Raw genomic sequence first — 18,021 nt, 5'->3', positions numbered from 1 at the left:
ATTTGAACCATAGACATAATTGATTCTATTATGTTTATGATTCGACCACACTTCATATTAATGATAAAAATAAAATATATACCTAAAATACTCTTTTTATTACTAATACGATAATTAATATAAAACTCACGAAGGTTCACCAGTAAATAGTAATATACAGTCCACCACAGCGAACATCTATATAGTGCTTTAAACTTTTTGACGAGACCCATTGGCTAGGCGATCCGTTATGTGTATCTTAAATCTTAATGCCTAGTGGTAATGTTCTATCAATCGTAGGCCATTTATAGTAATAAAACATTCAATTGATGGTATTTCACTATAATAATAATTGTTGCACATGGACCTAAAATAACAAGGAGTACTAAAAATAATTTGCATCTACCTCTCTAGTTGCACCAATGCTTATGGCTTATACTACTAAAGGTCTAGGTACACCACTGGTACCACGGTCTTAGAAGTAATTTATATTTATTTATTTAAATTGTTTTTACAAAATCCAAGATAGCCATATTTTAAAATACAATTTCGGAGTATTTACTGGCTTACAGTCAAACCAACAAATGTGATTTAGCATTGTTAATAATTGTTTAAAACACATGGTTATGTGCTGATGTATAATACTATAGTAATTAATAGTGTATAATAATATTACCTACATTATTCAAATGTGTTATATTCAAATTCAAATCTCTGTAATATTTGGCGGGAATTTGATAACCCATTACCACGGACCCATAAGATATAGGTATGTCGAATGTCTTCAACCGTGGTCATCAGTGGTCTGTGGCCTGTGCTCATTACTACAGAGAGCTCTTTAAAAATGTGGTGAACATTTTAAACGATTTTCGCGCAAAAAAGCAGAACGTCGATCGTGAGACTCGTGACTCGTGTTCAAGCGTGCAATGTGCTTGGCCAAATTAATTATATCGCTATACTAGACGTGTAGGGGAAGTCCGAGTCAGTGTTTAACCTTATCTTACAAGAGGTAAGAACTTGGTATACTGGTATGACGTGATGCACTGATGCCAGTACTGATATTTTCTCCTCTATATTTTTATTATCTATATAAACTGTAAACACGAAACGTCCTATAGATAACACCCTGGACGTAATAATACACTAATATAGTATTTAATATAATTTTCACTTTCTGTGGTAATATTACCAAATTATAATTATTTATTATATTTGTTGTAAAATATATCATGCTCCGACTCTGATCAGTATTGTTCTATGTCAGTAGTCAGCAGAGGGCAGACGCCGGACAGCTGTCAGCACTTCACTCGGTAGTCTGGTTAATCTATTATATGGTGGTCGTGGCACTGTGGCACTCGTTTAGTGTGGTTGTGGTATACTAGTGTGTACTAAGTACGAAGGCTCGAACGGTCGAACGTGAAAGGTAAAACTATTAAACTAGTTACTATGATATGGTATAGTTTGATATTTTATTTATCAAGTGTCAACCCATTTTCCTCACGAACCAATTCCACATGATTTGACTCTAGGTGGTCCGTAGAATTTTTTCAACACTAGAACCGTCCAGCCTCAGAGGAACAATAATTGAATATCTGTTCTGTGGGTTGAAGTAAATGCTACTATTTTTTATTTTAATTCCAACCTCCACATTTATCTTGGATGGTTGGTATGTGGGATTGTGAAGTTAAACTTAAACAGTGCGTACATCGACCACATGAGAGTGAATTTGTTATACTTGGCAATCGAGTGTGACATGTAGGTGGTTTTGGATGTGAATACAATAATACATGACACTTTATTATAACAATTAATAATTTCTTATTTACTACCTCTTGGTTTGAAATGGATTTGATTCTAGAGAACATTTCTACTCGCACCAGCTAGTCTCACTTGTATTTACTGTGTCCACTAACCAATGACTAACATCAGTAAACCAACTTTTAGAAGTACAGACCTCATCACTGTCATTAATGATCTTTATAACTCAAAGTATAGTTCTGGTACTCGATGAGATTGGTTTGACATTTTTTTGTCACCTACTCTACACATTTGTTTTTGCTCCGAAAATTGAACCACATATTTTCAATTTTGCTAGTTTGTATTTTTGTTTGCCGTCAACAATGCAACTTTCAATATCCATATCAGTTACCTTCGAAGTTTAAAACCACACACAGTATTACCTGTTTATATTTTGTTGAAAATAAATAATATACATTGTCATTTTGTTTGAATTTCATTTTTTTGTTAACCAACTATTATTTTTTTTATTTTTGAATAATTAGATTTAGATAGATAGAAAACAGCAGTCATGAAGTGTTCCGACTGTGGTTCTCTGAACCTCGATTCCAGTGATGGACCAACAGTATGCATGGATTGTGGTGGAGTCATGGACGAATCACATATCGTCTCTGAAGTCCAATTCGAAGAAACTGATCATGGATCTCGTGCTGTTGGACAATTTTTATCATCTGATTCTCAAGCTGCTAATTTCCATAACTTTGGCAGTGCTTTCCACCATGGCATGAAGCAACCATCTCGAGAAATGACTCAAGCCAAAGCTAGGCGTGGTATACAAGTATTAAGCAACAGTCTCAACCTTAGTCCTCAAACCTTGGAAAATGCTTGTGTCTATTACAATATGGCATTGAAAAGGCATTTCACTCGAGGCAGAAAGAATGCCTTAATCTATGCAGCATCTGTTTACATAGCGTGCCGTATGGAAGGCACTATGCACATGCTACTGGATGTAGCTGATGCTAGTGAAGTTAATGCATTTGAGCTTGGAAAGACTTACCTGAGAATGATGCAAACATTGACCCTGACAGTGCCAAGTCTTGATCCTAGTATTTTCCTTATGCGTTTTGTTAATTCTCTGGATTTTGGTGATAAGACCCATATTGTGTATACGACAGCAATGCGACTACTACAAAGAATGATGAGGGACTCAATTCATACAGGTAAATTTATTAACAAGGTCTATTGACTTCTAGGTTTTGTTCATTATATGATTCATTATACAGCACCTACGGTTCGCTGTAATTACCATAGTCCCTTATATCATTGTATATATTTTTGTTATCAACATTGAATTTAAGAACCCTCCCCATTCAAATCCAAGCTGTTGCTTATAGAACGCGTGCACATTTTATATGTACTTTTAATTTATAGTTATTTTGCTAATTCAATTAAATTCAGTATCAAATTATATCTTGTCTATGTCTAATCTGTTGTTTCATATTTTAGGTAGAAGACCATCCAGTTTATGTGGAGCAGCTTTATTAATTTCAGGGCGTATGCATGATTTTAACCGTACCACTGATGACATTATTAAAGTTGTTCACTGTCATCATGCCACTTTAAAGAAACGATTATTGGAGTTCAAAGACACACCATCTAGTATGTTGTCAATAGAAGAGTTTATGACTGTTGACTTGGAAGAAACTCATGATCCTCCATCCTATCGAGTAGCTCGCGCTAGAGACAAGGAGCGCATCGACAAGTTTTTTGAAGCAAACGATAGTGAAAAAGTGATTGATGAAGTAAAAACTGCAATTGAAAAAGAACTAAGCAAGAAAAAAAATACTACAGTTTTAGGTGTCAACTTGGTTGAAATTGCAGCAACAGCATCCCCTGAACCAGGAGGCAGTTGCAAACCTGTTAATGTAGGGCCTTCGTTAGAAATTATGGGTTTATCTGAAAATAAACGATCTTATGAGGATGACGACGAAGAGGACTCATTGTGTGATGTTGAAATAGATGAAGATGAAATAGATTCTTATATTCTATCCAAGGAAAGCCATCAACTCAAGAGAAATATGTGGATGAAAATGCATGGTACCGCTTTCAGAAAGATGCAATTGAGCAGGGAAGAAAGAGCTAAGAACCCAAAGGTTATCAGAGCCAAGGAAAATAAAGCTAAAAATTCATTACGAACTCCAGCAAAGACAGCAGCTGAAGCTGTAGAACGAGTTTTGAAAAAGAAAAAGCTATCATCAAAAATCAATTATGACATACTTGACAATCTTGATAGTTTTGTTAATTCTGATTCCTCGTCCTTACCTGGACTGTAACTTATTTTATTTCATAATAATGTGACTTTTGATTTTGTTATATTATTTAGTTGCTATATAATTTAGGCATGTAAATATTAATTTTTTTTAAGCATTTACATTTTGTTTATGATGTAAAATAATGTACTCCAAAACAAAAAAGAACTAGATGAATTGATATTATCGCAAACACTAATATTTTCTTTGTATTTCTTTATATTTATTCTGTTTAATTACATTCTATCTGTAACAAACTCAATTTGTTGTTTTTTATTTATTAATAAGATTAAACATTCATGATATTTTGTATTATATTAGCTATATTTACAGTAATACAGTATACAAGACTAAATAAGACATAATTATAAATTTTATTTTGTCCCTGTCCTGAGTCTATATGAAAATGATCATGGAAAAAACGTCCACTTACAAAAAAGTCTTGATCTATTTAGAAATTAATTAGGAAAATGAAAATAGAAATTACTTCTGACGAAGCAAAATTGGTTTGGATGCTGTAGGAGAATCAGTTAGTAGGAAATTGATAAGACAAACTCGTACCATACCAAAAAGTAAACTAGATTTATAGATTTCTTTGCTTAAAATACAAGCAGACAAAAAATGTATTATATTTTTTGACTTCGGTAAATCATAATATAAGATTAAAGGTGTGATTAAATTGTTTTAGTATTATAAGGTATTGACTGTATTATTTATTATTTTTACAATGGCTTATTAAGTAGTCGCTACAGTAATAAATATACTATATTTAATAATAATTAATCTAGCCTCTAGTCTGAGACTTCTAAACGGGACTTTTTTTTCCTAGATTCCATGTGCTTACCAAAGGATCTGATTGTCCAAATGTTACAAACATACAATGTTGTTTATACCATGCTCCCTTGGGCCCAGAGTCTTGACACTAGACAGTAGTACAGAACCATAGATAATGCATATTATCTGTGCAGTCAACAGACTTCTATATTTTATTCTATAGCTGTGGTTCCCAACCTTTTTGATACCTACTTGAGAGAAGTAGAATAACTTAAAGAATTTTCGATACATCGTGGACCACTTTAATTTTTTTTTTTCAATGATAGGTTATATTGTTAAATATAATAAAGTTCATTATCGTTCAGTTTTAAATAAAAAATTTATATTTTTTAACGATTGAACACAAATAACTCTCACGAAAATGGATATTGTATAACTATATTAATAGTAAATTACAATTATGAAAAGAATTTAATGTAATTTTAGACTGAGCAATGAATATGTATTGATTTTACAATTATGTTTTTTTTTATTAGTTGTATCTGTCATCACCTTTTGCGTTGGTAAAAATGCCTTGATTTTCATTATTATAAAAGAAATAGTAAATATTTTGGTAGAAATTAAAGTGAATCTAGTTGGAAGATTAGGGGTCAAAAGTAAAAAATTCTAGTTTTCAAAAATAAGAAGAATCAGGAATTTTTAGATTAAAACATTATTAGGTATTAAGTTTTATGATCAAAATATTGAAAGACTGAGTTCATTGTGGGTAGTTAAATATTTGCCTTTATTTAATAATCAAATAATTATATAATTTGATTGATCCTACACAGCGAATGGCGAACCTAACCTAACCTAACCCAGAAGAAGAAGTGAATAGTTTAGCCCGCCGACCGATAAATCCCCTTATTTGTGTTTTTGGTATTACATTACCACCACAATTTAGTTAAATTTATTATTAGTTATAACATCCCCCCCCACACTCGCACACACACAAAAACTACTCCTAACCTAGCTGAGGTAGGTACCAATTATGTATAGCCGTATAGGTAATAAGTAGGTACATAAATGATCGATAGTGAGGTACTATTTCTTTTTTTAATGTTATAAGCCTATTGCTTTGTGCAAATATATATACACACAACAGAATCGATACATTTAGATAAGCTTTTTTTTATGAACAAAATTGAGGCGTTGTTGATATTAAAGATATCAATTTTTACTACTTTAGCGATTATTGAATTTAATATAACTGAAAATTCACTCAATACAATTAAATCAAAAAAAAAATTATAAATAAAATTACAAATATACAACTTATTTTGACTCCTTGTCCGACTGAGGTCTGAGGTCTTATAATATTATTATATAATATCATTGAAACATTACGTCATGCTCATGCACAGACAGGTACCTACCGTTGTTGTACCTATACCTTACTACCTTAGTAATAATATCTAATAATAAGCATAACGTTAATGTTATGCCATTGGAAACCGTTAAATACTCGAACCTCCCTTAAAACCACGATTATAGATACTCTTTAATCGTGCTTAGAACCCTGGTTTGTATAACAACTTAGATAACTATGTTCCTATCATAGTTTCATGGATTATAAAAATAAATTCTCTCGAAAAAACATTTGACGAATTTGCTTAAACATTATGATTATTTTCTACAATTTTTTCATATAATCGTGTATGTTGTAAGTGAAGGAGAGTTACTAAAACCTTCTGAGGGGCCTTAATAAAGTTCAGTTAATAGTTTGGAATATTCATTTTTATTATCTATGCGGAGTCCAATTTCAAAACGTTTTGATGCTATACTTTAAAGCCATTACAATCAGAAAATATTGATTTATCAATAGTTATTTCTGCATAGGTATGGTTCGTTGAAAGATTATATTGAAAATATGAAAAGTTAATTTCAACATTTTTTTAGATAAGCCCCAATTTCGATGTGGTAGTTAATTATTTTCATGGTAAACGCCCAAAACCAAAAAAAAAAATCAACGTTTCATAACGATAATTTGAGTCCAGGTGAAATTAATTTCACCAAAAATTAAAAAATTAAAATTGAAACTTTTTTGGTGATAATTGAAACGATTGTTTTTCAGTTAAATAAAATAATGGAATTTTATATTGAAATCAATAATAGATGTGGATTTTTATAAAACTTAGAAAATTAGATATTGGAAAGTATACGAACACAAGGTAAAAATCTTGTTCAACTATATTATTAAGTCATTTAGATCTAGAAACAGATTCTGAAGAAGAATTAATATAATTTAAAAGCATCGTTAAAGATTTTCTTACAGAATGTAAATTATCATTTGCTGCATTACATAAAACATTAATTACATCGTCTTAAGAAACATCGTTTCTAAATAAAAAGATTATTTTAAAAATTACTTGTAGGTACTCTTCCTTCTTTAAATGCAAGTGGTGAAAGATTATTTATTGTGCGAAAACGTGTAAAACATTATTTTCGATCATCTTTAATACATGAAAAAATGTCAAATTTTTCGATATTGTGCATTGAATCTGATTTGGTGAAGAACACGATGTGGGAAGAACTGATTCATCAATTTGCCACAATGAAATCCAGAAAAAAAGATATTTAAATTCAGAATTATTTCATTTTAAATAATAAATATTTAAATATTACTCGATGTTTTTTATGGTTGGGGGAGGGGGGGCTGGAGGAGCAGCAAAAATTATTAACTCCATGGCTAAAGCTTAAGCCCCCCCCCCCAATATTCACCTATTTGAGATGTGTAGATTTATTTACAGCAGAAAATTATTTAAGCTGAAAACAGTAAAATGTATTTAAATTATTACCATAATATTACTTAAGAAGTAATTTTATTACAGTAACTTCTAACTTAATAGTTTAGTTAAGTCAGATGGTTATTGTAAGAATAATTTATGATGAATTTTTAAGCATAGTTTTGAAGTTTGCACGATAATCCCTAAATCCCTCCACTAAAAATCAAAAACACGTAAAACACGAGTATATTTTTAACGGCTAGATGCAACAGGTAGTCTCACGTCTCACCGGCTTCATGGAAATTTGAAGCACAATTTAGCATACTATTCAAATTAAATTTTTTGTCAATATCTCAAGCCACTTACATGAATTTCCAAGCCTAGCTTGGACCTAGCTTGGAAATTCGCACAGCATGTCTTCTACCTCCTCAAAATCGATAATACTCAAAGAGCTCCAGGAACACAACTTTCCGTCCCTTTCCTAATAAGAATGAATATTTTCGATTGATACATGATACATTGACACACACCTAATATTAAAAGATGTTTGTGTACTTTTTTTTAAACCCCCATTACCCCTACAAATTGTTTTCGTAGAAGTAGTAAGGTACCTACACAAGAACATATTAGGTAGGTACTGACAACTGAAATTGTTCTACTTTTTTGTAATTGACTACAAAATTCGTTTCGTGGCCTGAAATAGGTTAATAACCACCCAGTAGGTACTAGTTTTAAATCATTTTAAAGTATTTATTTTCAATTAGTTCAAACCATAAATATTAAATATCTATAATTATACTTAAGAGTGGTAGTGAATGTCAAAAAAACATCTACCCACCTTTATTATCAACACAGATTTACAACTATCTGTATAATTATATATCTGTGATTATGTTTTTATAACTCATAAGTTATAATAATATAGACTATTGAGTAGGTATAATAATAATATTTTGTTCATACCTTATTCATGGTATTAGAGTATATTTAATATTATTATTATTTATGTCGATGATTGACGATTGTACGTTTATAAATCTGTTATATTATCACTATCTACATTTTGTAAATAATATGTTATAATTATGTGATTTTCTTGATAAAATTTAATATTTTTTACCTACTTGTTTTGTTATTATTATTATTATCATTATTATTGTTATTATTGTTATCAATAATATTTGTTTATGTGAATAAGTTTTATAATCATTTTAAGTATGTCTCTTGAATTTTTTTATGAATTCCGTGAACAATGAACTTAATTATAATAAAGTATTTATTAAAAGTAGTCTTAATAGTTTTTGGAGTACAAACTGTGTTTGTCCTCTGTGACAAATCAGTTTGCCGAGGAAATGATGAAGTCAATAAACAGTAAGTAAATAATGAAGAGTGTTCATAATTTATAATAATATAAATATTTTATGCACCATAGATTTATATTCATAAGTACTTTGGATGGAAAACTTACAGCATTAAATACTGCTGATGGTGGAACAGAAGCTTGGGAATTGTCAACTGAGCCAGGAGCATTGTTATCTTCTAATATTGGCCAACCAGAGGTAAAAACAAAAAAAAGTGGATTAGTACCTAAACAAGCTAAAATGATTTATTATGTGTGTAAAAACATGAGTAATTAGATAGTGAATAATTCAACAGTATACTGTACTATGCGGTAGATTAATATAATTTCTACTAAATAAATGAAAATTATAAACACCTGAATAAAATATTTTATTAATTTAAAATCCTTTTATTTGAAGTTGTCAAAAAATGGCCATTGGGTACGAATGATTCCATCATTGAGTGGTAGTTTGTACATATTTGATGGCGAAAATCTTGATCGTTTACCCTTTACAGTTGATTCATTATTAAAGACATATTTTCCATATGATGGTTTATCAATGTCTGGTATGTTTAAAAAAAAAATGTATTTAGTAAATATATTAATTTAACTAGACATCTCTGTTATTTAAGGCGGAAAGATAAGTCAAACATATGGTGTTGATATGAACACTGGTCAATTATTATATAAATGTGATATGGATCAGTGTATTAATATTCCAAGTAATAGTTTCACGGGCATAGATGGAAATATTTTGATTTTACAGAGACAAACACAAACTATCCGAGCATCTGACACACTTACTGGAATAGAAAGGTAGAGTTTTAGTTTTAATTTAAAATTAACTTAATGCAATAATTTTAATCACAGTATGATATTTATTTTCCCTCTAAGTTAACTTCTACTGGATTTTGCTTATTAATAATATCTTTGCTAACAATTATCGATCAAAATGTTAAAGAACACACATTTTCTTTTCAGAATTATAATTATTCATAGATTTAGTGGTATTAAATATTTATTCTACTTGAGATTCATGTTTGATGGCACTTTGCTAATATTCTTGATTTATAGTATGTTATAGCACAATTATAGGTATTTTGAACAATTTATATTTGTTTTAGGTGGAATTTTAGTGTTGGGTTACATGACATAAAAGTAATTATGGATTTGAATAATAATTGTCATACTACGAACCCTAGTATCAAACTTGATTTTAAAATAAATATCCCCAAAGGAGTTGTAACAGCAGTAGCAATTGACCGGCCTCAAGAAGTTGTTTGGACTCACAAAGTATTTTTTTAAATATATTTTAATTAACTTATATTAATTTAAAATTTAAATTTTAGTCAAAGTCCCCTATTGTAAATGTTTGGAAATTTGAACATGGGAAAGTTGAATCGATTGATTTATTTAAACACGATCACAATGTGAATTCTATAGATCCTGTAATTTACCTTGGGATGCATGAAAAACAAGTATAATAATTTATATAAACTTAATAGATTACAATTACATCAATTCTTAGATACTAAAATTGGGTTGTACAAATGTATATTAAAGCTTAATGTATTATTATATTTAATAGTCTTTTAAACATCAAATAACAACTCGTAGTTGATATTGCACTCTATTTCATTATAATATTTTAAATAGAGAAAAATGTATCAAATTATTGTGCAATCTAAAATTAGTATAGTAACATAGCTTATAATATTATTTAATGATTATACATTCACTATACTTTATACAGTTGTATATTCAAGAAAATGATAAAGTGTTTGCAATTAATCCAACTTCATATCAACAATCACTAATTGGAGACGATGAAATTGATCAATCTAGGATTCCTTGGAAACCAATATCTAGTAAGTCTTAGGATTAAAAAAGTACCCTAACTGTATTCTAAAATGTTTTAGAATATTAAGATTTTGATTTTTTGATTTTCTAAATTTTTTAATGGATAAGTCTATTCGTTTAATTTTATTCTTTTTAAATTTGGCATTTAAAATGATAATTATTTGTTACAATATTACATTAAGAGTTACATTTAACTAAATTTTTTAATTTTAAATACTAGCTTATAATATATAATATACATAATAATGTGAACTTGAAATTAATATTTTTCACTAACAGTTTTTTGATAATAATGCATTAGTATATTATACAACTATAGTACAAATATAAATAATAATAAATCTCCCGAACAAACTCTTCCCATTCATTCACAGGCTCTCAGCTGGTAAATAAAATTTCCTAATTTATGGATGGTTCTTTTACTATGAACCACTCATTATTTCAAAAACTATTATCATTTTTAAAAATATTTCTTTTACATACTTTTAAGTTGATAAAAAACAACATTTAACAAAAAAAAAAATATTTTTATTTTTATTAATACCTATACATATTACATATGTATTATATTATTCAATATGATGGAAATTATATTTTTTCTATAATATTGTATACTATATTTATCTATTATTTTATTTAAGTTATAGAGAGTACACTATACAATAAATAAAATCCCTACTTATGATTCATTTTCATCTCTACCATAATGTTCACTTTCATGGGTATACACTAAGAATGACTAAAGTATGAATTTGTTTATGTCGACCATTACATTGGGTAAGATATAAGGAGCGATTACGATGATGGTCTTCAGGTTTGAAGCCAAACATTCAACAATACTTACCAAGTGCTGTTTTTGACAGTTGCATACTTTATGATTGTCTCAATGTTATTTCGATCAATGGTGTGACAATGTTCACTGTTTCATAAGTAAAGTCTGCATTTATATTCTCTTTAAACATCTAAAATATGATGCTAACATTCTCTAAAAAACCTACAAATATTCAACTAATATTCACTGAAAAATTAGAAAAATAATCAATAAACCTCTCTATATAGGGCACCACTGCTATGTATTATTCGCTCATAAAAAAATGATGGAATTTTTATCTAGCAAGATTATATCCTGGATCAAAAAAAAATTTATCTTAATTTTAATGAATTCAGGAATGTTAGGAATGTATTCATATTTACTCAGACAATCTTGTTTTCCAAGCTTATATTAATGAAGACGACACTAATGCATTACATTGTTTTTAAATAAACACAATAGCATATCTAGTATATTTTTAGAGCATAACTTCTTTTAATTCTAAAAAAAACCAGAGCCAGGACAAGTAATGAATAATATCTAATTCTAAAATAAAAACAATATTTTTAATAAATATCAATCAATAGATGAATTAATAAAGTAACTATATATTACACTAACTGTATAATTGTTATTATTTAAAAGGTCAATTAATTTCAAAAAATCCATCAGCTGTACAAGCTACTGATGATGTATCTAAAATTACAGCTATATCAGTTTTATATGCATCAGAGTACATCAATGGTAATATTTTTACTAAAATTATATCATTATTTTTTTTTTTTATAAGTTTACTTTTTTTTTTCTTAGGTAATGGTTATTATCTTAATGGCCCCAAAAAAACAAAAATATTAACAGATGGAAAGAAATATGAAAGTTTTAATAGTGAAAATGAAAATAATCACAAAAGTGTTATTGAATATGAAGAAGGACTTGAAATGCCAGTTGAAATAATTATTGTTTCACTATGGTATTGGTGGAAAGAAGTATTATTTATAAGTGTAATAACAGCCATTTTGATAAATATCTTCATCCCGTCTCGTTTGGCACGAATAATTACTTTTATTAACAATCGTTCTGTAAGTTGAATTACTGTTTACATAAAATACATACAGAGTTTTTTATTTATAAATAATTGTGTAATTTCTATTATCAGAAAAAAAACGAAGGCGTTGAAAAAATTTTAGAACCAAATGAAAGCAATATTGATTGTTGTAAAGACTCTGGTGTTGAGTTTTCAATACCCAGTATTGTTCAAAAACAAATACATCCAGTAGTAGAGTTTAAATCCCGATATTTACAAGATTTTGAACCAATCCATTGTTTAGGAAAAGGAGGTTTTGGGATTGTATTTGAGGCTAGAAATAAAATTGATGACTGCCACTATGCTATTAAAAGGATACCTTTACCATCACAGTAAGATAATAGTACTAGAAGATTATAAATCACTATGATTAATTATAATTAATAAGCTACCATGTAGTATAATATGTATGCACAAAATAAACTTATAGTAATTAATAATAAATATTAAATACTCAATACTGTATGAACATAAATTATTTTTAAAATCTGATTTATTTATATTAGAGAAGAATCTCGAAATCGTGTACTTCGTGAAGTTAAAGCATTAGCAAAGTTAGATCATCAACATATTGTACGGTATTTCAATACTTGGCTTGAAGAACCTCCAAGGGGCTGGCAAGAAAAACATGATGATGATTGGCTGCAAAAGTCTGGGTAAATAAAAAGAAAATTCATACTCATAATTTTTCCACCGTGTGTAAATAAATTAGTATATCTAAAAGCATTTATCTTATAATCATTTATTTTTGAATGTTTGTAAGTAATGAATGAATTTTCTGTGGGTGTTGGGTTATAGAACCTTATCCAAGAAACCTTAAATTAGACACATCAAGATCACAGTAGAAAATAAATTAGTGAGCCAGAATGTGGTATACATTATGTATAGGTCCAAAAAAATTCTGAAAACCCAGAATTTCTTATTGAAATCTAATAAATCATAGTATAGTACCATTAGCACCTAGTCCAAATAATTGTTGTCATTCCTATTTGGTTCCAAAAATTAACAAAAATTAATAGCTTAGTTTTATACTTAAATTAATCAATCAATAAATAGTTTGGAATTGATATTTTTTATTGACATAGTCATATTCTTGTATTATAATATTGTTTTTGTTTTCTAGTGATATGGACATGAGTAGTAATATAACAACTAGTGAAAAACAAGTTACTAATCTTTATCCAAATAAACATCATGTTCGAGCAAAAAGTTTGTCAACAATGATAACGCTTCCAGAAAGCAGTGAAGAATTATCTGATATTTTAAATAACCCTCATGCATTAAGATCATATAATGATAAAAGTGATTCTTCTTTTATTGTTTTCGACAATCAGTTAACTGACACTAATGAAAAAGATTGCATATTAGACATAAGTTCAGACAACTTAACTAAAGGTAGTAAACGACGAAGATATAAATCTGAGTGTGATACAACAAGCAATGCTCATAGTGATCGAAAGGCAACCAGACATTACTTGTACATACAAATGCAACTGTGTCATAAAAATAGTTTAAGAGAATGGTTGAAAGATAATACTAAAAATCGAGATATGACGTTTATTTTTAATATTTTTAGCCAAATTATACAAGCCGTTGAATATGTTCATTTGCAAGGATTAATACATAGAGATTTAAAAGTATGAATAATAATTATTATAATTATTAATTATTGCATTATGTTTAATTTGTAAAATATTTAGTATTGTTTAGTATTTACTATTAAATAAGGATATAATTTTATATGAAATTTACCATATAAGATTAATTTATTTATTCAGTAATTTTTCTGTTGAAATATTTTACTATTCTTGAATTAGATTTTTTCAATTAAATAAATTCAAATAAATTTACATAACCAAATAATTTTAATCCATCTACTCATCATTCCCTGTTTAAAATGTTTATATTTATTTTGAAATTGTATCTATATTATCTCAGACTTCATATTTTTTTATTAAAAATAATTTATTTTGGCATGGTGGTAAAAATCAAGTATACATATTATTTTTATTTTAAACCTATATAATATTATAATGTGATTATTAATTTATTATAATTTATTTTATTTTAGCCTTCAAATATATTCTTTTCATTAGATGGCCAAATCAAAATAGGTGATTTTGGTTTAGTTACAGAAATGATAGAATCTGATGAAGGAATTACTATACACGATAATAAAAAAAAATGGTTAAATGAACAACACACTGATCGAGTTGGTACCCAACTGTATATGAGTCCTGAACAGGTAAATAATGTAAAAGTAATTTAGTGATACCTAATTATTTTAAAATAATTTTTGCAGATATCTGGAAAGTCATATAATTATAAAGTAGATATATACTCGCTTGGGGTTATGTTTTTCGAATTGCTCAATCCTTTTACTACTGAAATGGAAAGGTACCAAACATTAACTCAACTTAGAAATTATATTTTTCCTCCTCATTTTATGAAAAAATTTCAAAATGAAGTAAGTGAATACATTTTAAATAAAATAAAAATATATTTATCCTTATTTTTTTTTTTAGTATGATTTGTTGTGCTTAATGTTATCACCGGATCCAACATTACGCCCAACTACATTTGGTATTAGAGCTAGACTACCATTGAGTTTCCCCGATTCAAATGTAGATCCTACATTAACTGATAGCACTTATGAGTTTGAACTACAAAACAGAAAAAGTAATAATATAAAAGTGTTAAAAAACTAATAACAATATATGTGTATATAATTTATTTTGGTTAAATATTTTTGTCATTCATTAACTTAAAAATTAATCATATATTATGTTAGTTACCTAAATTATTATTTTTAAACAAATATTATTATAATTTACATTTAATTATTATTAATTATTACCTATTATTACTTAAATTTAAAGACTGTAAAAACATTTTAATAATGTTAAAAATACTTTTATTATAGTTTTTAAAGAAAGGCCTATTATATGTCATATTATGATTATAATATAATTTTAAAAGTTATTTTTATTTTTATTCTTAATATTAATAAAATTAGTTCTGGTTGTAAATTCTCCCTAAAGTATCCACAAGTTTGGACATAATCACACCTAAATAATCAAACATCTACCTATTAAAACTTAATTGTTCCTTAATTTAATATTCAACACAAATATCATTGATCAGGATATCTACAGGAATACCTTATTTCCTCATCAGTATGAAAAACTCTTATTGAATTGTATCTTACCTATGGTTGATGATGCATAAAGCTTATCTATCTCCTACCGTCTTAAAAGCTCTATTCTATGTATTTAACGGTTCTCTATACACTGATTTAAAACAACTTACTTTCACTATCTGAATTCTACAACAAGCATTTTAATAACTATTTACTGACTATTCTAATGCACTATTATCACTCAATGCTCATCAGGAACTATCCCAGTCAATCAAAAAAAAGATTAAAAAATAGTGGTATCATGGACTCATGACCTGTTTATCTAAACTTCCAATAATAAATAAATAAATAAAAATATATATTATACATAATATAAATATTCAGTGGCCCAAAGAAGTAAGGCAGAGGTGGACATTGACCTCTTTCATACTCCTCTGCTAAATTATAAACATACATTTAATGATGTACCTATCTATGATTGTAGTGTTGCTTATTTTATTATTTTATAATTTTTTTAAATGATTTATGAATATCATACCTATTAATAATGTGTTCATTTTCAAGCATTAGGTGATAAAATTCAAATTTGAATGAATTTTAAACTACAAAATAGTTTAAATAGTATACATTTTCATCATTTTAATGAATTTTGTACAAATTTGTACTTTGAATACTTATAAACTTATAATACTTATTTTTTAGCTATTGTAAGAACAACTTATGAGGAACCTTAACTAAAATTTTCAAGGTTACTATAAATACAAATTGTATTATAAATATATAGAAAAATTTAAAAGTAGAGCTAGAGCATTTCTAGAAGTACCTATCAGTATAGCACAAAGTATTTTTTGCATTGATTGTTATTAGAAGACACTAGTTTAAATATTTGGTAAAAACTTAAAATCTGTATAGTTTTTCATTTTTGAAGTAAAAAAAAACAAAGTAAATTTTGACCAAATTGGGTTTGTGTTTAAAAGTTCCCGTTTACCTTAAATTAATTTTTTTCTCAATTATTTTCATAAATAGGAGCTGGGTATGTTTACTTTTGACCAACTAAAGTAATACCAAGTAAATCTGATTTCTTCCAGAATAACTCAAAGTTGTAGACTGAAGTGTTTTTTCTATACTAGAAACAGTGTCTTCAGAATTCACACACGTCATAACGACATAACATGACAATTTGTGAGACAATGCATTTGTCCCTCAGCTCAGAATTTAAAGGTAATCGGCAGTCGGTGAAAATGACCAAGGAAAAAATGAACAACAATTTTAAAATAAATTAATTGATTATCATTCATCACAAGAAAAAAAAAAAATTTCTTTATAGTTATGTTTCTATTAATTTATTTTAAATCATTGGTAACACTACAAGCCTGCAAAATTGCTAATATATTATTATATAATATTATATTCACATAAATGCTGCGTTCTCATTCCTATACAAAATATATTATATAATATATTATAAACCATTTGACATTTAAATATAAAAAAAAAATTAATTCATGATAATATCATATTATAATTTTTAATCACCGGCAAAAGTTTAAATTTTGTTAACGATATCCTTTTTTACATAATTGTATGTAATTAAAAAAACGACATTTTTAAAAATTATATAAAATAAACATTATTCTTCATATTTTTAAAATTGTCACAATCAGTTAATTATCTATATAATATTTAAAATGCCGAAAATCTAGTTTTAATCAAAAATATCAAATAGGTACCTTTATAGAACCAGATATCGACATCGCGTCTAGGATGGGTAGGGGTGACAGTCGGCCAACTTTTTATACTTGTATTTTCAATTCTTTGAGTATTTGCAGATCCAGAACAGATTTACGGGGGGGGGTCATCAAATATTATTAATAGAGATTATCAGGGTTTATTATGATAATATTTTTCGACATCAGGATAATGATGATTACTGATTAGATTACCTTTAAATAGACTAAAAAATAATTAAACAACATTTTATTTTCAATTCTTTGAGTATTTGCAGATCCAGAACAGATTTACGGGGGGGGGGTCATCAAATATTATTAATAGAGATTATCAGGGTTTATTATGATAATATTTTTCGACATCAGGATAATGATGATTACTGATTAGATTACCTTTAAATAGACTAAAAAATAATTAAACAACATTTTATTTTCAATTCTTTGAGTATTTGCAGATCCAGAACAGATTTACGGGGGGGGGTCATCAAATATTA

General features: G+C 27.8%; 2 protein-coding genes across 5 annotated transcripts; both read left to right on the top strand.

The window, feature by feature from the left end:
- The first annotated feature begins 769 nt into the window (after positions 1 to 769).
- LOC111027800 (transcription factor IIIB 90 kDa subunit-like) lies at positions 770 to 4,287 on the top strand. 4 transcript variants are annotated; one of them, XM_022306240.1, is made up of 4 exons: positions 771 to 988; positions 1,244 to 1,402; positions 2,262 to 2,936; positions 3,223 to 4,049. In XM_022306240.1, the coding sequence occupies exons 3-4, from the start codon at positions 2,288 to 2,290 to the stop codon at positions 4,047 to 4,049; spliced, it is 1,476 nt and encodes a 491-aa protein (XP_022161932.1). In that variant the 5' UTR covers positions 771 to 988; positions 1,244 to 1,402; positions 2,262 to 2,287. The 4 variants fall into 4 exon arrangements, with proteins under 4 accessions (XP_022161933.1, XP_022161932.1, XP_022161931.1 ...); XM_022306241.1 differs by lacking the exon at positions 1,244 to 1,402 and having other exon boundaries at positions 770 to 988; XM_022306239.1 differs by lacking the exon at positions 771 to 988 and having other exon boundaries at positions 1,054 to 1,402.
- A 4,463-nt stretch (positions 4,288 to 8,750) lies between these two features.
- On the top strand, positions 8,751 to 15,414 carry LOC111027799 (eukaryotic translation initiation factor 2-alpha kinase). The gene is made up of 15 exons (XM_022306238.1): positions 8,751 to 8,935; positions 8,997 to 9,123; positions 9,325 to 9,472; positions 9,539 to 9,722; positions 10,031 to 10,199; positions 10,256 to 10,384; positions 10,660 to 10,774; positions 12,223 to 12,321; positions 12,388 to 12,656; positions 12,734 to 12,993; positions 13,168 to 13,317; positions 13,785 to 14,298; positions 14,733 to 14,906; positions 14,964 to 15,128; positions 15,187 to 15,414. Exons 1-15 carry the CDS (start codon positions 8,817 to 8,819, stop codon positions 15,367 to 15,369), a joined length of 2,805 nt encoding a protein of 934 aa, XP_022161930.1. The 5' UTR covers positions 8,751 to 8,816; the 3' UTR covers positions 15,370 to 15,414.
- The last annotated feature ends 2,607 nt before the right edge of the window (positions 15,415 to 18,021 follow it).

Source organism: Myzus persicae, unplaced genomic scaffold, assembly GCF_001856785.1.
Source record: "Myzus persicae strain clone G006 unplaced genomic scaffold, MPER_G0061.0, whole genome shotgun sequence".
In the NCBI taxonomy this organism is placed as follows: domain Eukaryota; kingdom Metazoa; phylum Arthropoda; class Insecta; order Hemiptera; family Aphididae; genus Myzus; species Myzus persicae.
Note: the sequence above shows the minus strand (reverse complement) of the source record. Positions and strands in the feature narration are given on the sequence as shown.